Source organism: Amphiprion ocellaris, chromosome 9, assembly GCF_022539595.1.
Source record: "Amphiprion ocellaris isolate individual 3 ecotype Okinawa chromosome 9, ASM2253959v1, whole genome shotgun sequence".
NCBI lineage: Eukaryota > Metazoa > Chordata > Actinopteri > Pomacentridae > Amphiprion > Amphiprion ocellaris.
Window position 1 is genome coordinate 5288562 of NC_072774.1, and position 23988 is coordinate 5312549.

At 39.2% G+C, this 23988-nt stretch overlaps 1 protein-coding gene across 4 annotated transcripts; it reads right to left on the reverse strand.

Annotated features, from left to right (window-relative positions):
• Positions 1-2903: 2903 nt before the first annotated feature.
• On the reverse strand, positions 2904-23832 carry l3mbtl1b (L3MBTL histone methyl-lysine binding protein 1b). Of its 4 annotated transcripts, none has more exons than XM_023262563.3 (22): positions 23615-23832; positions 19854-19988; positions 18376-18571; positions 18058-18271; positions 17840-17969; positions 16752-16803; positions 15657-15751; positions 15462-15566; positions 15244-15379; positions 15030-15121; positions 14308-14459; positions 12751-12827; positions 12329-12414; positions 12121-12231; positions 11931-12045; positions 11295-11394; positions 9674-9868; positions 9470-9571; positions 9317-9381; positions 5905-6077; positions 5663-5725; positions 2904-4319 (listed from the first exon to the last, which is right to left on the reverse strand). In XM_023262563.3, the coding sequence occupies exons 2-22, from the start codon at positions 19962-19964 to the stop codon at positions 4191-4193; spliced, it is 2499 nt and encodes an 832-aa protein (XP_023118331.1). In that variant the 5' UTR covers positions 19965-19988; positions 23615-23832; the 3' UTR covers positions 2904-4190. The 4 variants fall into 4 exon arrangements, with proteins under 4 accessions (XP_023118331.1, XP_023118330.1, XP_023118333.1 ...); XM_023262562.3 differs by having other exon boundaries at positions 12724-12827; XM_023262565.3 differs by having other exon boundaries at positions 18058-18244; positions 23615-23831.
• Positions 23833-23988: the final 156 nt, after the last annotated feature.

Consider the following 23988-nt stretch of genomic DNA (forward strand, 5'->3'; position numbering starts at 1 on the left):
TGTGAGTTTTAATGTAAAACCCCAAACTTGACGCCAAACTTTTGAACGGTAGTGTATGTACTGCGTCTATCGTCATGTCTACATCATGACTGCTCTTTGAAAAGAATTCTACAGAGGAGATCTGACTGTGAGACATCACAAAGATGGAAAAGGTTCCAGGAATTTCAACTCAAAATCAGTGGAAAAAGCAGCTGCAGTAGTAATCAGGAGGTACAGAAGGAGCCATAGTGCCACTAATCATGGCTGCAGTTGTCGTCCTCTTAAAATAACACAAAAGACAGCGCACTACTTTCACATTCTAGATCTGAAAAACAGACGGCTGCTGCTTCAGACTTAGCAAAAGAGTTGTCAGTGGAAATCAGAGTTTCTGTGAAGCTCAGTGTAAAGGAACATCAGCTTCTATAGACGACATCTAAGAAAAGACACCCTTACTGTCTAGGACAAAACTACAAGCATAAAACTTTACTAAATGACGTGAAAAGATGCCTGATGAATGTTGGGAGCACGTTCTTTGGTCAGAGGAAGATAAATTTGTTGTTCTCAGATGGAGTCCACCATGTTTGGTGTGAACCTGACCAGGACTACCACAGTGAATGCATAGTCCTGACAGTGAAGCATGGAGGTGGAAGTGTGATGATATGGGGCTGAATTAGTGCAAAAAGTGTTGGGGAGATGACATTTAGAGGATTTCCATCCTCAAAAAGAGGAATTATTCCAATATGAGTACCATCTAAAGCACAAAATTAGAGTTTCTAAGCACAGATTTCATCAGGATGCCACAAAACCGAGCATTACGATAGTCAAGTCTGCCAGAAATAAAAGCTTCAATGAGAAATTTCTTCAAAAATGTAAAAAAAAAAATACAGTTAAGTCAGTAGAATAAAAATGAATGAGATGATGAAAAGAACAAGAGAATACAATGAATATAGGTTTTGTGTGTGTCACATGTATAATAGACCATGTCAGGATAATTGTTTGTCGTATTCAGCGATGTTTTAATTGTGCGTCCCTCGGCTTGTCACATGCAGTCACAGTTTATAAAGCTCAGCGCTGCGTGTTGCTCTGCTAATAGAATCTGACGCTTTGCTTTGTCATCTTGCTCTGTTTGGAATAACAAGTCAAGTTTCTTAAAGGATCCCTCACTCGTATTGTTTTACTAGCCATGTTTTAAAAGGAATCACATCTCCGTCTCTACCTCACCTACGATCAGACTCTTTATTCTGTCAGTAGTTATCACTTATTGTGTCTTTCTTGTGGTGGAAGAGTCTTTATTTGGTCGAGATCTGTCTCTGATTTGTATTTCTGACAGTAGAAATTGATTAAATGCAACTAAATGTCACGGTTTTAATGTAAAAACTCACTATAAATGAATTATTTGGGGCTTAACTGTAGCTGTGGTGCAACTTTTTAATCACATCTGCGTTAGTTGTTTTCATGGCTAGTAACACACCAATGTGGGCCACTTTGGGTTCAGTTTGTGTGTCACGTGATCCAGATTTCGAACCACCAGATATGTCTCATTTCCCACCAGCCAGTGTTTAGTTTGAGCTTTCGGACTTCGTGCAGTAAAGGTGGTAGCTGTGTGAGCTCCGGCTTGCTGCTTACGGACCGGATGTGGCCCACACAGCCAACTGGTTTGTGGGTGAGTTTTGCATGTGGGCGAAACGCAGCCAGTCGGTTCTGGGTTTGAGGGGGAGCTGCAACCCAAATGCAGCATTTACAGTTTTGTTTTTTTTTCAGAAATTTTGGGTCAGAGATGCTTGTTAATTTTTAGAGCTCTTAATTGCAGAAAATAAGATTACACAGCTATGTGCCTATAGGTGATTAGATGTTGCAGCTGTTCTGAAAAGTCTGTGGCGAATTAGCTAAGCTTCACGTTCGCTGTCCTGAATTCAACATGTTTCATGTCTGCAGCCTGAAGTTCAAAATTACCTAAAATGAATAGAAGCCAGTGGCTACATGGTAAGAAAAATACTGCACAAGTCTTGTAAAAATACTCCAAATGAAACTGACTATTTACATTTTTACAACATCTACAAACGCTGCACATCAACTCTAGAAAGATGTTTCACCATGCCGAATGTATCTTCCAACAACTTGCTCCTCTGTTTACCATTTTTGAGCCATGCTGCATTTATTTTATTTAGCAAGAATGTTTTATTATGTGGCAAATTAGCCAAACTTGACGTTTGTTGTCCTGAACTCAACATGAATGGAAGCCAGTGGCTACACAGGAAGAAAAATACTCCATTACTGCACAAGTTTTGTAAAAATACTCCAACTGAAAATGACTTTTTACATTTTTACCTCTACAAACTGCATTTTTCACACAACTCTTTACATCAAGTGTACGAAGATGTTTCACCATGCTGAATGTATCTTCTAACAACTTGCCCCTCTGTTTAATGTTTTTGAGCCATGCTGCATTTGTTTTATTAAGTAAGAATGTTTATGTGGTAAATTAACTAAACTTCAAGTTTGCTGTCCTGAATTCTACAAGTTCGTGTCTGCAGCCTAGTTTTGGAAATTACCCGAAATGAATGGAAGCCAGTGGCTGCATGGTGAGAAAAATACTGCTCAAGTCTTGTAAAAATACTCCAACTTTAACTGACTGTTCACATTTTTTCAGTCTCCTGCAATACAGGTGAAAACTCTGCAAGAAACCAGAGTAACAGCTGCATTTATTACATTTAAAAATGCACTTGAGTGCAGAGACCGGTTTTTAGATGCACTAAAGAAACTCCTTGTGTTGTTAATTTGGTTGAAAGCTCCTGTTTAAGTACAGAGAACATTGATTATTTTGCCAAATCCGATGTGAAATGTGTCTAAATCTACAGATAAGGACTGCAATAGTGGATTATCTGTGTGCATGTGGTGGAATGAGGTCGACTGAGGACAGCAGGCAGTGTGCATCTCATTTATTTCCACCCATTCACACATTCCACCAAACAGCCACAGCTACCTCGGAGGAGCCAGAACAGCGTACCATTACCCCTTAAATTACAATACATAAATAAAAGCTGTTTGCATATAAACAGTCGCCGATGTACACATTCCAACTTGCCGAAGTACACGCAGATTTACAAAGACACTGACAATGTTTTTATTCTTCTTTCCCAAAATCTATGAATTGAGGCTGTTTTTCTTTTCTTTTTTTTTCCAGTTCACTGCAACGTCTTTCCCTGTAGACAGATGTCAAGCCTTTGCATAACCAAGCAGGAGTAAACTCGGTCTGTTTGTAGCTGTATACTATTTACACTGTGACAGAAGGTTATTAGAACCAAGAACAAGATGATCAGGATCAACAAAACAACTTAAAAGCTGTTGTTTAACATTCATATTCGTGGGTCGTCTACCCCCACGAGAAAGCAGAGCTGGTTCGTCGTCTCATTCCACCTTAAAAGACTGCAAAGTTTACTTGATTTAACAATTAGCCCTTGTCACAAAACTGCCCTCCAACACACACTGGGATGGAAGGAAATTACATCCTCATTTCTCGAACACACTTAAGTCACATTTGCACACACACACACACACACACACACACACACAGCGTTTTAACCATCCCCCCCATTCAAGCTAAGCTTCAGCCAATCCCAAATCATCTCTTTGCCCTTTGGGCAGTGGAGGAGCCCACTTTCTCCCCCTGCAGGAGAACAGCTGAACTACATAGTGCTTCTGCTCCACTGGGTTTCACATTTAAAAACTTCTCACGATTGTATTCTGCAGCTTCTTTTTTTTTTTTTTTTTTTAAAAAGAAAAAGAAAAAAGTCTGTTCCCGAGTAAACAGCAACACAAACACGTCTTGTTCCATCCGCTCTGAGCTCAAGCACCGTTTCAGGACAGTCCGGATAAAACAGAATAGTGACGCAAAATCCAATTCATACACTGTACAATGTTAAGAAGCCTCAAAGGTGCCTGTAGTTTTCCTTTTTTTTTTTTTTTTTTTTTTTTTTTTTTAATAATGATTCAGTAAACAAACACGATATGGAATCCACATGAAAAACTCTCGGGTCGTCCGTCGTGGAGGGAGAGGGAGGAGAGATGGACGTTTCTGAGATGATGGCTTCCGCTTGTTTTTCTCGTGTAGCTGCACCGTCGCAAATTAAACTTGTTCTTGATGATTTTATTAAATGTCTTTAGCCGCCGGAGCAGACCGACCCGCCAGGAGGCAGCGGGTCCTCACTGCCTCACTCTTCGTCGGCGTTCTTCAACATGAGGATGGAATTGTAGATCTTCAGGGCGGGACCCAGCTTGATTGACAGGATCTTGACGATGTCTGCTTGGGTGAGTAGCAGGAAGGCCTCGCCGTCTATTTGCTGAAGAGAAAACAACAGCATTTTAATAAAAACAAAGACACAACCCGAGAAAATGAGAAGCACATTTTTTGTTGAAACTCTCTGGATTTCAAGCACTTTCTGGCTGTTTCTTCTTTACTACATCACTTGTTTTATGATTACAACTGCACAGAATATATTCTGAGTTCTCTTTTATTCTAGTCATGGTTGTACTGTTTCACCAGAGGTGCAAGACTTAATTTTTGCACTGAAAAATGAGGCCAAACTACAGTTACATTTTATTGAAATTACTGTTATGTTTTGCTTTTTTACAAAAAACTGAAAAAGAAACCCAATGGGATCAATCACGGGTGTTTCCAATACTGGAAAAAAATGTGACTCTACATATTTATATTATACTTATTATATTTACATTTTTACAACATCCTCAAACCATATTTTTCACGCTACTTCACACAAACTATAGAAAGATATTTTACCATGCTGAATGTTTCTTCTAACAACTTGCTGCTCTGTTCACCATTTTTGAGCCATGCTGCATTTATTTTATTGTTCATGTTAAATTTTCTCCTGTCTTTTTTATATATTTTTTTATACTTTTCTCTGCTGTGTTTAACACAGCCTGCAGTTTCCCCAAAAAGTCCCTAAATTTTTGTATTTGTAGCTCCTCAGTTGCATTGATGACCACCATTTTATTTTTGTATTTTACAGAATTTGTTAATTTTTGGTGGACATTTGAATGAAGGAAGTTAGATAAAATATCACAATTTTTCACTGCAATATAAAGTCCCGCACCTCTATGGAAACAACCATGACTCAAAAACATCTCCTATGCATTAAGGCACAGTTAAAATAGCATAGATCATAAAAAAGACTAAATCTAAAGTTGAATTTTGTTGGAAATTTTTGAAAAAAAACATTCTTCCATGTGACCACGTTACCACTTAAAAAAGAAAAGTTGGCTCTACACACTATAGAAATTTAACCATTTCCATTTTCACACCTTCTACAAACAGTTTTTTTCACTCTGCACAGTATCTCCAGAAAGATATTTCACCATGCTCAATGGATCATCCAACAATTTGGTGACGACTCTCTCCCCTGTGTACCTATTCTGAGCCACACTGTATTCCTTTTATTGATCAGGCGTGTTTTATTTTTGTCTCAATCAATAATCACGATGTTTAAGTAGTGCTTAAAACCATTAGGTGATTAATTGGTCACTTAAACGCAGGACGGAAGTGCTGACTCAGAAATACAGCAATAAATTATCTTTACCGGTTGGCTCACATCTGAAACTTTTTTTCTATAACACTGATCAAGTGTTTCTTAATCGATAAGGAAAGCAGTTGTTATTTGCGTACCTCTGTTTTAAATGTAGCAGCGTGTTCTTTACATCCGGGGAGTCCTTTGACGAAACTGGCCACCTGATAAACAAACACACCAATACATGTTACTAATCAAAGTGTCTTCACTGGACCTGACAGGCAGGAAAAAAAAGCACCAGAGAAGCTCTCCCTGAATATTCATGTGGTTTCCCTGAACAGCCAGCCGCCTTCATGTCAGTGAATGAAGACTACGTCTGCTGTCCACGAGCATGTCTGACCTCCTCGGTGCTCCAAGTGGCCACTCTCTTGGCAGTCAGCCCCAGGACCTCGGGCAGCAGCTGGCAGTGTTTGTCCCAGCAGAGGGCCACCCGGTGGGGAGGAGAGGCGGAGAGGCCGGGGGAGAACACGGACTCGTGGAGGGCCTGCTGGAGAGAGATGGCATCTGGAGAGGCTGTGGAGAGGCGAGAGGAGGGAGCGCGGCAGTCAGTGGAAAGCAGGTGCGGCGTACACGCTTCACTACACCAAAGCTGCACAATTAAACCGCTTCAGCATCAGCATGGCAGCGTGAACAGCAGCCACACTGCAGGACGTGCCATGTGAAGTAGGGCAAATTAACTCAGAGACAAACTTTATTGGCTGTTTCATTGAAAAAGAAAACTCACACAGTTCACATTCTCCCCAACTATTCGACAAGAGAAGTCTGATAAAAAATAGTTTACTCTAGCTCTAAAACCTATTGATGTCTGATATTGGCTTTTTTGCCAATAACCGATATGCCGATATTGTCCAACTCTCAATTTCTAATTCCAATATCAACCGATACCGATGTATGTTGTCTTGGAAATAATTCCAAACCAGACATATTTGTTAGCCAGACACAGCAAGCTTTTTATTCCAGCCACAGACTTGTTTACACACTTCACGATGCAGTTTGATGATGTGCTCATTGCGCGTCGGTAAATGCCACCGAAATCCAGGCATTATTTTATCGGTTTTCATGATAGGCAAAAATAAACGATAACGATATTGACCAATGTTACATTTTTATGCCAATATCGGGCCAATAATATAGGTGGGTTGATATTATCAGACATCCGTATCTAAAATCTGTTGAACAGCTGTATAAAAAAAGCCATCAAAGTGTTTGACAAGAAGCCATGGTCATTCCATCATTGTGCCATCTTAAAGAAATATCAGTCCCTAAGCCTTGAGAATTTCAAATCATTTAAAAGTGCCTGCTTAAACCATTTATCTGACAAGTGATCGTATTTGGTAACTTCCACACACATTAAATGTGGCGTTGCTCCCGCCTCTCAGTGAGGTCGAGAAGCATGTGGTTTTCACCCAGCCAATCAGCCAAGATCACTCTACGTTATAGCACGCTACATCGTGGCATTTGACCAATCAGCAGAGGAACGTATCAAACGTTCTCTTTTATCTGAAGTTGGAAAAAGACGATCTTGCGGCTCAGTCCTCTTCCACACTTGCGGTCAAAGCGTCAAAACTAATCATAGGTAATTGACAAAACTCACACATTTTACAGTTGAGTAGTTGTGCTATGTGATGATATATACATTTCTTGAATTTTTTTTTTTTTTTACCACTAACAGGCAAGGAACAATATACAGTAACTTCATTGACCTTGAATTTCAAAATGAAAATAAAAAAAATTTTGTCCTCCAATAACAATCTAAGGGTTGAAATTTTGAATTTCAAAGTATTTCAATGAGTGCCCTTTAAAGGGTTAATGTATAAGTCTATGAATGGGATGGCCCCATTGCCCCTGGGGGATTTTATCAAAAAGAGAAATGGTATTAGTCATACAAGGTCAGCCACCATTTTTACTTGTGAAGTAAAAATCTAGAAAGTCCTCCTTTGCACAGATTATCTATTAAAGGTTGGACAAACTGAAATACTTTACCTACAGCTATCAGAGAAAGATCCTTATCCTTTGTCAGTTTTAAGAGACAGTATAAGGCATGGCTGATTAACAATTAAACTTGTGAACACTGAGGAAAATCTGACACTTTAACTATAAGCACTTTATGACAGGCTCTGCCTACAAAGCACTTTACTAAAATAATAGCACTTTAGGGTCTGTTTAACGTAGTCAGAATTAATTTATCATCATTGTCTTTGTTTGACTAAATTGTTTTTATACATCTGTATGTTTTTCTTTTATGTTTGGGACAACAGATGGAAATTAGTCTTGTTCTTGATTTACTGCAACCTTGTGTGAACTTTATGAGATTGTACGTTCATGAATACGCACTGTCCCGTCCAAATAAATAAAGAAATGAAAATGAAAGCAGGCCGCATATGTGCACAACAAAATGAGACAGAAACACTGAAACGCGAGATTTGGTTCCAAAAAAGAAACATCAGTTGTAAGGCTGCACATTAAATCCAATATTAATCATGATTTTGGCTTCCCACAACAAATGAACATGACCAATCAGGAAACTGATCTTTCAGAGGCTCCATTCCTAGAAAATAGCTCATGTACATTAAATCTCTTGGTTTTATAATCTGTAAATCTGCTTTATTTCACTCTTTTCTAACCAATGTTTGCTCTGAGCTGCTGCACTGCAGTAACTGAAGGAGACTAAAAGCTTTTCCGTGCACAGCCGCCCACCTACCCTCTACTGTAGGCAGCGTGTGAGGCGTTTAGGGAACGTCTGTAAATTATAGTGTCAATTAATGTGATGACGTTGTGTGAGTGAAATGGTTTCGGTACAATTTTTTCACCTCTAAAAGATGCTGTACAATTCAGGTGAAGATTATGTAAAGGCTTGTCTTGATGAAGATTAGTTGGAATGTAGCACAACACTGAAGTGAAAGCAGCATTCTGGACATTTAAATGTGAACGTACAATGAATACTAGTAGTAAGTAATTGTAATCTCAATCATTTTGGCCACAATTGTGAAGCTGTGCTTAGTTATATGGGCTGCAGAAAGGATGCTGACAGAAAACAGATTCTCTATCTGCAGTTTGTAACAACTAGAAATAGAAGCTTTTTTGTTTAAGTTTTTTTTTTGGCCTTTTTTTTTGCCTTTATTGTATAGGACAGTGGCGAGAGACAGGAAATGTGGGTAGAAGAGTGGGGGAATGACCTGCAGTAAATGTCCATGAGCTGGATTCGAACCCATGACCGCTGCATCAGAGACTATAGCTCCTGTTTATGGGTCTATAGGTGCCCAGTTAGAAGCTTTATTGTCATCATAACGCAGTGCAAGACAGCAATAGAACCACTTTTTTTAGGCATTTCCTGGGTAAAGTGTATGCAAAACATTACGTCTCCAAATGCCTTCCAAAAAGTACAAGAAATCTAAAAAAGACATTGCATAAAGTCTATAAAAAGTTAACAACAGATAATTTCAAAGCTTAATAAAGTTTAATTGATAACTTAATCATCTAAATTTGTTGGAAAGCTAAAATCAGCAGCACAGATCTCTATATGACGAGTGCAAAGCCACATCTGAATGCTACTCAAAACAAAATTTGGATGTTTTTTCCAGTGTTACACCATATGAAAAAAATTCTATCCACATGCACTCTGCTATAAAAATCACACCAGTTACTGTAGAGTGATTAAATCTTTCAAAACAGAGTTATTTAGATAATCTGGGGAAAATTCCTATATTTTGTTACTTTATAATGTCAGTTTTTCCACCGTTTCCTCCACTCACCTTTCCCATCACCGATCTCCTCTTTGACATAGTGCATTTTCAGGTATTTGGGAACCGGAGCTGTCCTAAAAAAAAAAACCAAAAAAAACACGAGTTAGAAGTTTCTCATCCTGCATCCTCCTGAACTTCAGCTAGTCCTGAGTTTGCAGGTACCGTTTAGGCCTCGTTCCATTGTGGCTTTGCTCGCTAGCTCCACCCAGTGGCTCCAGCTGGCTGTTGCGTCCCGAGCGCTCGGCCTCCACCGTCACCGGTTTCCTAGCAACACAGATAATCGTCACTCAGGTGCACTGAACAGAGTTGCATGCAGAAATCCCAGATATGAGAGCTTTTAAAGTGCGTCCAGCAGCAGCAGCAGACCTGTTCTGGGAGTCCTCGGCTCCGTCGGGCTGCTCCGGCGTCGAGGAGCTCGGCGTCGTGGCGTTTGCGTTAGCGTCAGGGCGTCGGCCGCGAGGATGAGGGCCGCTGAGGGTCAGGGGTCGCTCTCCGCTCAGTCGGTCCGGCAGCAAACCCTCCTTGTTCAGATTCATCTCTGAGTAGGGACAACTCACCTGACTGTGCACAAAAAAACACAAAAAACTTTACAAACAGCCACTCAAAACTGTGAATGAAGCAGAAAGTTACTTTTTTTTTTTTAACTTCTGCAAATAAACAGGTTACAACACATTGCAAAATAAAAAAAGGCAGCTAATATCCCCTTGACTCACACTCCCACACTCAAACAAGCAACACATTTAGACTGCTGGCAGCCCACACAAGTGTGAACGACACCGACACTCTTGTTTGTTGAGTGCAGTTAATAAGCCTTAATAAAATCAGTAAGCGTTAAATCTGAATGATCCAAAAATACGCACTGCTACATCAGAGGAGATAGGAAACACCAGGAATGGACATTTAGCTAAAAATGTAGAAAAATTTGATCTTATAAAGCAGCGGTGTCGAACTCATTTTAGTTCAGAGGCCAAATTAATCTCAAGTGACCAGTAAAATCAGAGCATAATAATCTATAAATAACCACATACCAACTTTTGCCCTTTGTTTTAGTGCAGAAAAGTACATTCTGAAAATGTTCACATTTAAGGAATTATCATTGTGCAAACAACCTGAAATTTCTTAAGATAAATAAGTGCAATTTCAACAACATTATAGGGTTAGTGTTAGTAGGCAAATAACAGAAGTGAGACAAAAAGATACACAAAACAACAAAATGACAAAATAAGACAACACAAGCGAGACAAAAAGGAAACAAAACGACAAAAACATGAGACAATCGACAAATATCAGACCAAAAACAAAAACAGGACAAAATATTACAAAAATGAGACACAAAATGACAAAAATGATACACAAAAAAATGAGACAAACGACACGAAACAAAACAAAAAAGAGAAAAAATTTGACAAAAAAGTTACAAAGCAACAAAAAAATGGACAAAAATAAGACAAAAAACATAAGTCAGACAAAAAAACAACAAAAATATTACAAAAAAATTACAAAAATTATTTGAAATGTATAGTTTTACAAATTCACAATTTGCAGTTAATGTCTTCTCTTTTTACTCTTTACAAAGTCGGGCCAGATTGGACCCTCTAGTGAGCCGGTTTTGGCCCACAGGCCGCATGTTTGACACCCCTGCTGTAAAGCATTAAAGAATTTTTAAACAGCAGCATCAGCACATGACCAAATAAATATGAGATTTATTTGCAAAGTTAAATATGGAGGTGAATTTGGAAAACACAGTATAAAAGCCACTTGAAATGACAACACAAGTATTCCTCTTATTATTTGTATTCATGATGTGACTTTCTTTCTAATTTTCTATTGTTTTTAAAGCATTATTGAGTCTTTTTGGCTTGAGAACAGCCATTTTGCATCTCATTGCACAGACTGTATAAGCATGTGACAAATAAAACCTCTTGAATCTTGTAATATAAGAACAAAAGATGCCTAAAGGCTCAAAAACCAAGTGCGTGCTACTCACGTGTAGTGGGTCCCATAGCGAGGTCCCCTGATGTGTCCGACCCCGTTGCATCCTGGGGTAGGACATCCTTGTCCTGGGGCGGTCAATAAATCACTGGAGCCTGAAAAAGACACCCACGAGGGAGTGTTAAGAAAATTAAGACAACAGCTGCAAGATCATTTTAACCCTCCGAACCCCAAACAGTTCCTGGGTGTGTTTTGGTTTTGATCCTGTCACGTTTTTACTCCGTATTTCAGACCTGCACCTCTATGGAAACAGCACAAGTAGAGAGAACTCAGGAAATGTCTTCTGTGCAGTATGACACCGTGATAGTGCCACAAATCATAAAAAAAAGAAAAAGTGACATTTATTTGATTATCTATGTGCAGAAATCTAAAAAACCTGGGATCACAATATATATTTTCCAATTTACCAATAATAAAGAGGTATTAAGATAATATGCTTGGATGTTTTGCTCAAAAGTTCTCCAGAGAGATTTTCTTTACTTTGTTTACTTTGTTTGCTGATCAGTTTTTCAAACTGATCAGCAAATTTGGTGTTCAGAGGGTTAAATTTGTTATGAATTCCTCGAAACACCCCATCTATAAGTTGACTTATAACCTCAACCAGTGGGAGAATTTAACAATTCCGTCTCACCATTGGGGTATTGTAGTGGGTGTCCGGTTTTCTGACTCCAGCCTACAGGGTGTAAATCTGGGCAGTCGGTCTCCACCCAGTAGTCATACTCAGAACTCCAGCCATCAAAGTGAATCTACAAGAGAAGACAACAACTTAAAACTGAGCCTTGATCAAATGAAAAGCACCTAGAGCAGGAGAAAAGCTGCACCTTCAGTCGGTGGTCCTCGGTGTCCATTATACTGGCCACACGAATCAGCATCGGGTTCCTCTTATCCACGGCTTCCACTTTCATCCCGATCTGGAAGCCGTGTGGAGGTCGCTGCGATAACACACGAGATAATATTAAACCATCACTTGTCTGTATTTATCACACTCCTGCATCACATTAAGTGTTAAAAATATTTGCTGATTTTTACCGGCTTGAAAGCTCGAGCAGGTGCAGCCTGTGTCCCCGTCTCTTCCAGGTATTTCTCCCACGAGAAACTCTTGGGTTCTTTATATTCTGAGGAGAGGAAACGAGGACTCATTAGACACTTCTGTCACTGTAGACGCTTCACACATAAACACAGACTCTTTTAAAGTCTCGTCTACTGAAAATCTTGGCATCCACGGCATGCATTTTACCAAAATAAAAGTACTTAGCTTAAATATATTTACTGTCTTTTTCTCTAGATATATAAAACAAAATCTATAGTACAATTAGTTAATTAGCTTTTTTAGAAATTTTACGTATTTCACAGCATTCATCTCTACTAATGTTAGATCCTACGTTAGTCAGGCCCTACAGGATATTGAAGTAATGTATACTGACCCCCGTGTGTCTTGGTCTGTGTCTTACCAGCTGGAGTGGTCAGGGTTAGCTCGGCCTCTTCACAGTAACCCACAGGATGGATGTACGGACTGCTGGCGTCACACCTGAACGAAATACAGGTAAACAAACACACAGTCACATCAGCTCACGATTTAACAACAAATATCTATCAAAATATGTCTAGACTTTCAGAAACTCTGCTGTTGTGTATCAGCCAAACTTTCTGTACATACATTTAAGATACCTTTCCCACACTGTCTTAACCCAAAGCAGTTTCTGTATCTTTTTCTGCTCCCGTTACATCTTTCCTCACTGTAGCCTTTTTTTCATTTCAGTACAGAGTCCTGCACCTCTATGGAAACATCAAAACCTTGCTTAGAAGTAAAGAGAACTCAGAAGTGCCTTTAGTGCAGAATAACAAAGTTATAATGCCACAAATCATAAAAAACAAAAGCTGAATTTCTTGGAGTAACTGGGGAAAATGGCGACTCAGCATGCTATAAATAAAAAGCTGATCATTTGAGATGTTCATATCAGAGTCAGGAGAAATGATATTTTGGACATAAAATGATTTATTCTACAAATTTCAAATGAAAAATTCTGGGGGATGGTAATTTGTCCACGTAATTGGTAACTGCCACGTCCAAATCTGCTTTCCTGTTGGCGCTCGTTTATGAAATTTTCTCACAACTTCACATTGCACATTCACATTTGACTGAGTTTGGGCATACTTTAATACACAAAAAGCCTTTTCTGTTGCAGTAAACAGCATGTCTATTCCTGAAAGCAGAAAAATAAAAATGATTACACTTTTTTGAGCAAAAAGATCAAACAAATTTTAAACTAGTTATTATGATGTCAAACTTTCTGGGACACCCTGGACTTCACTACTTACATTAGAGAGCAGCTTAACACAGCTGCGATGCGATAAATCAAGTTAAATAAAAATTAAAGTTGAATTTACAAAAACTGGAATCACTTTGTACAACAGTTTCCAAGTTCCAACAAATGCTAGAAAAATAATAGTGGCTCCACACACTATAGATATTTTACTATTTACATTTATACCTTGAAGAACTCCGCGTTTTTCACACTACGCTCCACCAATTTGACGACAACTTTTCAAACCAAATCATGCTTAAGTATGTTTTGTTTTCATCTCAGTCTCTCTAATTTGTTTCCATACTCGGCTCCTCTCTGTTCTGCGTAAACATAACCTGCAGTATAGCTGAAAAATGGCTGAATTTATGTTACATGACTGTTGGTCGCAGCTGAATCAAGATGGATGGATGGATGGATGGATGGATGGATGGATGGATAGATGGATGGATAGATAGATAGATAGATAGATACTTTATTAATCCCGGGGGAAATTCAAGTATTCAGCGGCTTACATACGACAAAAAAAGGTAGGTTAGTAACAAGATTGATTTTACAGTTTTTGTCTCCAATAAACTTTGACAACTTTTGAAGGATAACGTGCTACTAGCGGGTTTTGAGATTCATAGGATTAAAACTCCAGTCGCCTTTAAATAAGTATCTTTGGACAATATGCGTCCTTTCATTCTTAGACCGAGCTCTTACCAATAATCATACGTGTCGTCCCAGTTGTCAAAGTGAATGAGCAGGCGGTTGTCGACAACGGCAGCAATTGTTGCCACACAGATCAACAAAGGGTTCTTCCTGTCGACCGCCTCCAGTTTCATCCCGGCTCTGAATCCAGACGGAGTCACGGACTAAAATAAGACAATAAAAAATGAATGCCCATTTAGCAACTGTAAGCGGTACATATAAAATCCCTGAAATTAATGACCATCTACAGCTGAGGAATTAATCACTTTTCAATTAAAATCGTGATTCAAAACAGTGCAGTTACCAAATCATAAATGGTGCATATTAAGATATAAACCATGCAGCAAAGGTTAATTTATGTAGTTTTTATCATTATTACTTTAACTTGACTGGAACATTTTTATTATTTTTAATTATTTCACTAACCACAATCACAATCACAGCTTACATTAACTGTTGTATCATCTACGGCATTTAAAAATGCCATTAAAACAAAGTTTAAAGCAATTTATAACCTTTAAGTTCTCATCTTTGCATTTGAATACAGAGCAGTTGATATTTTATCGATATCTCATGTTGATTTATCACTTGTTTTGAATCTATTAAACAATAAATACTGAACTGAAGCTTTAAAGAATTATCGTAAATCACAATATCTGTCAGAAAAAGTTTATTTTTACATTTTCTCCAGCTCCAGAGAATATCCAGCAGTAAATAATGTGTTAAATACTCACTGTATTGAGGCTTTTGAACAGGTGTTTTGGAGCCAGCTGACCTCTGCAGTTCTTCACATACATGCTCCAATTAAACTCGCCGTCCTTACAACCTAAAACACGACAAATCCAGTCAGGACAGCTGTGCAGACCTTAACTAAAAAGTCCAATTTTGCATTTATGTTATGTAAAATCTGTGGTATTCATTAATGTACAGTGTGTTTTGTGTGACTACCTTTAGGCAGCAATAACTTGTGTCCATTCTTCTCGCACCATCCGGCTGGTTTCAGATCCCAGGAGTCGGCGTTGGCCCAGAAGTCGTAGCATTCTGGGTAACCATCGAAGTGCAGCCTCACTCTGTAACCTTGGATCTGCGAGGCAAAGCGACGATGTGAGTAAAACTCTTAATTAAAAAGCCGGATAAAACTAAAGCTAAAAAAACCAACAACATACCTCTGCAACGGTGAGCACACAGAACAGAGAAGGGTGAGACGGGTCGAGACCCTCCAGCTTCATTCCCACCTTGAAACTGTTCCTGCTCTGAGGAAACGACTGATGCTGCAAGACAAAGAAACACCACAGAACAGTTCAGGTGAAGAAAACTGTCAGCTACGGATGTAAAGAGGCAGGTATGATGGGAGTTTGTACCTCTTTGAATAGTTTAACCGGAGCAGCGATGGCCCTCTCCTCCTCCAGGTAGGCAGGCCAGCTCCAGGCTCGCTTCTTATTGGGCTGGGCGGTCACTGAGGGTCAAACAAATATTCACATATCATGTACTGAACTTAACAATTTTCTTACAATATGATATGAAAGTTTACATACCCAAGCTCTAATATATGACTTTATATGGCATAGATGCTTGAAAGCATGACAATAATACTGATAAACTCTCATTTATTCCTGCTTTCATTCTTAAATTTCATAAATTAATTAGAAAATCTGATAAATTTTCACCTAACAAACACACAACGATCAGCCACAACATTATGACCACTGATATGTGAAGTGAATAGCATCCATCATCTTGTTATAATGCAACGTTCTGCTGGGAAACCTTGAGTCCTGATATTCATTCTGCAGAGTCACATTGCATCTCACTGCACATACTGTATAAGCATATGACAAGTAGAGACTCTTGATTCAAACTGAAACTCTGCCTTTTCAAAATGTAAATTCAGTTTTGACTCAGAGGCAGCCTGTTTCTCAAACATACTATGACACTGCATATGACACATGTTTTACCATCACATCACAGCAGCTTAAGGCCAAAATTCTAGCAAATGTCTGCTGAACGAAGCTCTCGTTCTCCTCAAACTACTCGCTGATGAGCTCTTTCTATTTCACAGCATTTTCTAACCATCCCATCCACCACACTGTTCAAATACTTTGCTGGACCAACATCCGACGGAAAGTCTGGCACGAGCAGCATCATCACAACAACTCAGACTAATGATGTTTGAGGTATCTGCAGCTGTTATTCTGACTGAAGTGAGCTACAGACATCTCCAACTGTGGTTTTAACAAGTCAGGATGACTGTATAGATGTCTGTAACTTCACTTTTTGAGAGTCAAACTCACCTGTTAAGAGACTGAATCTAAAACGTAAAGACTTTAAGATGCATTCAAGATCTTTTAAGGCCTCGACTTCAAGTAACACCGCTACAACAAGGATTGTGATAATATTTAGAGACAAGCTAAACATTTATTCCTCCTTCAGTTTACAGCAGCAGCAGTCGAACATACCCAGTTTGGCGATTTTGGCTCCTCTCCTGCCTTTGGTCGCCTTGGCCTTTTCCTACACAAACAGCAAAAGCAAGATGAAAAGAATAATCAGAACTATAAAAGAACTTCACCCTTCTACAGGAGGAAATACTATGTTTACACAACTAATAAATACAGGAAGAAAGTCCTTAACAGTTATTCACATTGTGGATTAGTTATTTCTCGATAATTTGATTAGCTGTTTTGTCTATAAAATGGTGGAAAATATTCATCAGTGTTCTCAAAAGCTCAAGATGACGAATAGTTTTCTCAGCAACCCAAACTTTACTGTCGAGAAGTTAAAAAAAACAACCTAAAAATATTCACTTTAAAGAAGCTGGAATCTCATAATTTTGGGTGTTTTTTCTTAAAAATGTACTGAAATGGATTAATTGTTGATGAAAATAGTTTAAGATTAATTTAAGAGTTGACAATGACTTGATTAATCATTGCAGCTCTAATGAAAACAAGATAAATGTCTCAGTTTTTCCAATATAATTCACATTTTTTGTTAGAACTACAACCAGTTACATTATTGTTGCTTCAATTCTAAGCTGAACTTGTTGTAATAATATATATTTATGTAATTTTCTAAACTCCAAGATGATAAATGTCTTGTTTTGTCCACAACAATCCAAAGATATTCAGTTTACTGTCATAGAAGAGGAAGGAAAACTAAAAATATTTATTTTTAAGAAGCTGCAATCTAATAATTTTGGCTTTAGTTTTCTTAAAAATGTACTGAAATGGATTAATTGTCGATGAAAATAGTTCCAGATTAATTTAAGAGTTGATAATTAGTTGCAGCTCTAATGAAAACAAGATATATGTTTCATTTTTTATCAACATAATTACTCATTTTTTTGGAACTGAGACCAATTGTATTACTGTGACTTCAATTCCATGCTAAACTTATTGGAGTAATGTATATTTATGCGCTTTCCTACAGAAAATATTCACATTTAAGAAGCTGGAATCGGACATTTTAGACTTTTTTAATCAAAAAAATGATTAAATGCCACTGCAGCCCTAGGAGTGAGAAACGCTGATGTTAAGAGTGTTCTCTTCACCTCTGGTTCTTCCTGGTTGTCTTCCTCTTCGTCACCAGAATCCATGTAGATCTTCCTCTTTTTGCGGACACGTTTGCCGAGCCGCTCACCCTCCACCGCCTGACTCTCCCGAGCTTCTCCCGGAGAGGACCTTCAAAAAGAAAAGATGAAATGACACATCAGAACGATCCGATTGGCACCAAAGAGGTAACAGAGAAAACCAGGTGTGTGATCTTTACCTGCCGCTGGAGGGCTGGGCACAAATGGAGCTGCAGAATTTGCCCTGCATCAGGGCATCTCTGGGAACACGACCACCACAGGCCCGGCATCTCGACAGCTCCCCGTTTGGACCCGTCTCTGCACTGGAACCGACTTCAACACTGGGACCGACCTCCACGCTGGGGCCCTCCATACTGGGACCCTCCTCTAAAGACAAAAGCACAGGACCAGGAGCTAGAAAACATAGAAGAAAGAGGTGCTAATACTGAGGCTGTTCTCCGAGTATAAAAGTAAATAAACACTCCAGTTCTATATAAAAACAACATGCGCTGTTGTACCTTTAGCTTGAGATGATCCTGGCTTGCTCTGATTGGCCGGAGCTGTGGCTGTGCCGCTCTGTGATTGGCCCTCGGGCGGAGGGGTGGGAGTGTGAGACGGCGCTGGGTCCAAGGTCTCAGAGTTTGGCTCGGCCTGCTGACCTTTAACCTCCAGGTCTGTGACGATCTCAAGGGTCCCAAACTCCGTCATACGGAACTGAAACGCACAGAAACACTCGTCAGGGTTCATCAGAGGAAGCTGCTGGAACGTGGTGGTGACTGCGACTCATCTGGTCTCCTGATCCATTCAGTAAGTAGAAGACAGATGGACTAATATTCAGACTCTTTAACATTCTGAGCTGCCTTTAGGTTTGAAATATCCTCAAAAGTAATATCAAAGTCACACTATTAGAGCCAGAAACAGGAAAAACTCACAACCGTCTGAACCCCAAAACCTTCCAACAGATTTGAAAAGCAAGTAATATTTTTTAAAATCCTATTTCAGGTTAAAACAGACAGAATTGGTCCTTGAACTAACCCGTGTGCATGCAGCTCGGTTGGGAAAGCTAACCGAATCTGAGCTTAAAACTGTGTATTTTGTCAAAATCACTTGCATCTGCATTATGTCATTTTAAAAACATCTGGACAAGATTCTGTAAAAAACTAAAAATTTGTCTTTCCTCGGCACAACTGAAAAACCATTGGTGACTCAGCAACAGTCGTGACAAAAAATAATGGTTTTCCATTGGGAAATACCTAAAAATAAGCTTCAAAATGTGATAGCTAATCAAAATCACTTATTTTTTACATGTTTCAATTTTAAAAAAACACCAAAAACAAATCTTTTGCTCGAGATCCTGTAAAGAAATAACAATTCTGCATTCGTCTATACAACTGAGAAGCCACGATTAATTGAAATTTTCAGGTCAACTGCAGGCTGTGTTTACACAGAGCAGATGTAAGAAACAAAACCTACAGATTGAGAGCAAAATAAAACGTGATGAATAAAATAAATGCAGCATGGCTCAAAAACAGTAAACAGAGGAGCAAGTTGCTGGAATTCAGCATGGTGAAACATCTTTCTAGAGTCGTATAAATATAAATAATCGAATATTTATAGCTTGTAGAGTCACCATTTTTCAACATTTGTGGGCACGAGGAAAAATGTTATACAGTTGACTTTAGATTTAAATACATTTTTGATGGATTCATAATCAAAGACATTCAACTGCTTCACACTGCATTGAAGACATTTTGAGTTTTCTCCTTCGATCCATGGTTGTACTGTTTCCATAGAGGTACAGAACTTTAGAGAAATTAGCCTACAGTGAGGAAAAATGTAACAGGAGCCAAAAACATATAAGAGTTCAGAGTCTAGGAACCTCTCCCTGAGCTGCAATCTGTTTTAATTACATTTAATTTCCACTGACTTTACATAGATATGTTGCACAATTAAGACACATTCTGGGGACAGGAACACAGATAAATCTCTTGGGTACCCGGATGTCGCTGCCAGGCAGCGTGGCGATACCATCCTTCCAGTCCAGAGCACCGATCATGTCAAACTCAGCTCCCTGCGAGGGGCCATCACTGGGTGGGGTGTCAGTCATTCCCGCTCGGCTAAAATGACCAACCTGCGGAGATACAGCATCAAAGATACGCTGACGAATATTGACACGAGAACATAGAATAATGAGGTTCAGGCTACACTTCTAGCTGTTAATATGCTGCTATTTTCCCGACTGTATTGACAGAACATCACAGCGAAGTACAGTTTCTGTTAGGCACGCACAATATATCGTAATGCTGCAACTGTTTATGCCGCTTTATACAAAAATAAACCTCAGAATTCTTCTATAACAACATATAGATGCATTGAGTTTTTGTTTTTAACTTTATTTACACGATTAAGAATGCAGGATCCACATGTGCAAGGCAAAATCAGCTAAAAAAACAGGACCAAAACACTAAAAAATTCAGATTTGGTGGCAAAAATAAACCAGTGACTTTAACGATGTTGACAAAAACAGGTTCTCTGTCTGCAGGGTCATGCAAATTTTGACACGCTGCAACACATCTAATTACTTTGACCATTTAAATCAGCAGAGCAAAGCCAGATCTGAATGTCACCCAAAGCCAAAAAAAAGCTATTTTGGATGCCTTTGCCCAGTGTTACACCGTATGAGAAGGATGCCACGCAGTATTTTTAAATAATTTTCATTTTCTATGCAGATGCGCTCCTCTACAAAATCAGTCCAGAATGAATAATTATTTCCAAATAGAGTTATTTGACTTATCTTGTGAAAATTCCTGGATTGTTTCATCAAAGTATCACTTCAGATTCAGTCTTTACATCTGGCTTTATAGCACAAGGCAGCACAACTAATTTATTTGTTGACATAAATCAGCACCAAAAAAGCTCTGAATGAAGAGTGCAAGGACAGATTTGAATGTCATCCAAAGCAACGAGCCATTCTGGATGCCTTTGCAAGTGTGAAACCATCTGACAAAACCTGTTTTTTACTACGCTTTTTTTCTTTTTGGTTCGATTTTCAATCCCTCTGGAGTGATTATTTTTTCCAAATCGAGATATTCCAGTCATCTAGTGGAAATTCCTGCATTGTTTCATCAAAATATTACAATTTCTGTTATTCTCCAACTTTGTGCAGAAAAAAAGCTCTGAATGAAGAGTGCAAGGACAGATCTGAATGTCATCCAAAGCAAAAAGCTATTCTGGATGCCTTTTGCAAGTGTGAAACCATCTGACAAAAACTGCTTTTTTGTGACTTTTTTAAATTTCGGTTTAACTTTCAATCCCTCTGGAGTGATAACTTCTTTCTAACTAGAGATATTTAAGTCATCCATTGGAAATTACTGCATTTTTTTCATCAAAATATTGCAATTTCGGTTATTTCCAATGTTGTGCATCCTTTACATATACTGACACATGAACGTCTCATTAATATAACACAGATTCAGCATATATGTCTGGCTGTATGTATAGAAATAACTGGTTTGTTGATTAAATTAGCACCAAAAAAGCTCTGAATGAAGAGTGCAAGGACAGATTTGAATGTCATTCAATGCAAAAAGCTATTCAGGATGCCTTTATCAGTATTAAACCACCTGAAAAAGGTTTAAAACTACATTTTCAAGATATTTTGTTTAAAATGCAAAACAATACCCCTATAAATTCACCTCAGTCCTTCTAGAATGATTAATTCTCCACAAATAGAGATTTTCAAGCAGTACAGTGAACAATCCTGCATGTTTTCACACTGGAAAACACTAAATATTGCAGTATCATGTATTTCCAGCGTCATTGTTCAACAATATACCACACAGATTCACTCTATGCATCTGACTTTATGGCACAATGCAACAGAAACAATTAAAATCAGAGTTTAAAGCCAGATCTGAATGCCACCCAAAGCAAAAAAAAAAACCCATATTGGATGTCTTTACAAGTGCTACACCATCTGAAAAGGGTTTAAAACTAGATATTTTTTGTTTTAAAAGCAAATGCACGCCCCTATAAATTCACCTCAGCCCCTCCAGAATGATTAATTCTTCACAAATAGAGATTTTCAAGCAGTCTGGTGAACAATCTTGCATCTTTTCACATTGCAAAACATAAAATATTGCAGTATTGTGTATTTCCAGTGTCATTTTTCAACAATCTACCACACAGATTCAGTCTATACATCGACAAAGCAACAGAAATAATTAATTTGTTGATTTAAATCAAGAGTTTAATGCCAGATCGGAATGTCATCCAGTGCAAAAAACTATATTGGATGTGCTACACCATCTAAAAAAATGTTTAAAACTAGATATTTTTTGTTGTAAATGCCGATGCACGCCCCTATAAATTCACCTCAATCACTCTATAATGATTAATTCTTCTCAAGTAGAGATTTTCAAGCAGTTTGGTGAACAATCCTGCATGTTTTCACATTGCAAAAACCTAAAATATCGCAGTATCATTCATTTCCAGTGTCGTGCAGCTCCAGTTTTTTTTTTTTATCTCCAGAGCTTCACGTTACAAATGCAGTTTCTGGCTGTGCACTTGTAAACAGCGTTTCGCTGCATCACCGCTAGATGGAGGCTGTGTGCAGGCTTGCAGGATACACCATGCACTTCGATTTCAGACAAAACAGTCAATAATAATATTGTTTTGCTGGTCAACTAGCGGGGAAAAACGTGCACAAGCGGCCTCATCGGGGTGAACCTCCATGCGGATTATTGACAAACACCAGGAAAGATGTGTCAACTTTGAGTTAACCACACAACTTCATCTTTTCCTTGTTTTAACTGTATCTCTTAAAAGCCTCCGTTTGCCCGCTGATGAGCGACCGGGGGGGTAATTTGTGCACCTATCTTGGGGAGAACACTGTTTTCTGCGCCCGCTGGCCAAACTTAACAGCGTTTTAATCCGTCTAATATTACGATATAACGTTTTAGTCCTGACGCATGTCCAACACTGAATTAAGGAGGTATTTTCTGCTCGCACGGCGGCCGTAACCTTGTGAAAAGTACACAACAGCCGGAGCTAATGGATGTGGGTGAAGTTTGACTTTGCCCTGGACGCCTCAGTTTTATTCCAGCCATAAATAAAGTGTAAGAGCGCCCATGATTAGCATTATACAAAATGGCGGAGCATAGGAAGAGGCCACCAACACGTTTAAACTATGTTAATTACTCAAGTTAGCGATTCAAACAAATCCCGCAAAGGTGCCACGCGTCGAACAGAGGCAAACGCTTGCGGTGTAATTTCGTGACTTTGTGTTTTCGTCCGCTCTCGGTATTTTTCTTCACTTTCCCCTTGTCACGGAATGTCAGCCCCGGGTTGCTGCTAGCTAGCGCTGGCACGAAGCTAGCAGGCAAGCTAGCTCCGCTCCGTTCACATGAACGGGCGGCTGCTAGGCGGCTAGCATTGTGACTGGATGCAGCCAGCTAAGGACAATCTGTAATAAATAAGTTTCTCGGTTAATAACAAGAGGAAAACGCATTTGCACAGCGCGGATGGGCGTCGGAACAGCGCACACAGTCACAACAACACCGCGCCACAGTTACGAGCTTCAACATTGTTGCTTTAATTTCTTCCATAGAAACTTGATTTATTCTCGCCGTTTTAAATCAGAGTGGAAATAACGTGAACTAATTGGCAAAACGAAGGTCGTTTTTTCCCATTTTACCCCCGTTAACGGCAATAAATGAGCGTTAACGGTCGTATTGTTTAGAAAATTGTGGAACTCACCTCGTTTCTGTTTTAACTCTTATTTAGAGCTGGATACACCGGTGCGCATGCGTGCAAGATGCGCTGCCTGACAACTTTGGGTCTCGGAAAAGTTCAGTTGACTGTCGGCGGCCAGTACCGGGCCTGTGCACGGTCACAGCGCGGCCCGAAGTCAGCTCGGAGCGGGGGTAGCAGACACCACCCGCCGGGCTGGAGCTCGGATCTCCGTCTTTGCCCAAAGTGTCCCCGAAGAAGTGTTGGTGAACGGAGCGCAGGGACCGCAGTGTCTGCACTACCGCTGAGGAGCGGTGGACTCCCCGGTGGCCAAACTGCCTGTTTACCTCCCAGTTCTCCACACTGAACGTTCAACAGACAGTTGGTGTGGATGCAATCGG

Bases quoted from the DNA above. Each gene is read 5' to 3' on its own strand.
- l3mbtl1b (XM_023262562.3), bottom strand. From the start codon at position 19,964: ATGACTGACACCCCACCCAGTGATGGCCCCTCGCAGGGAGCTGAGTTT. The intron at 12,232-12,328 runs GTAAAAATCAGC...GTGTTATCGCAG, and splicing joins CTGCTCGAGCTTTCAAGCCG to CGACCTCCACACGGCTTCCA. The intron at 5,726-5,904 runs GTCAGACATGCT...TTTGTTTATCAG, and splicing joins CCACTTGGAGCACCGAGGAG to GTGGCCAGTTTCGTCAAAGG.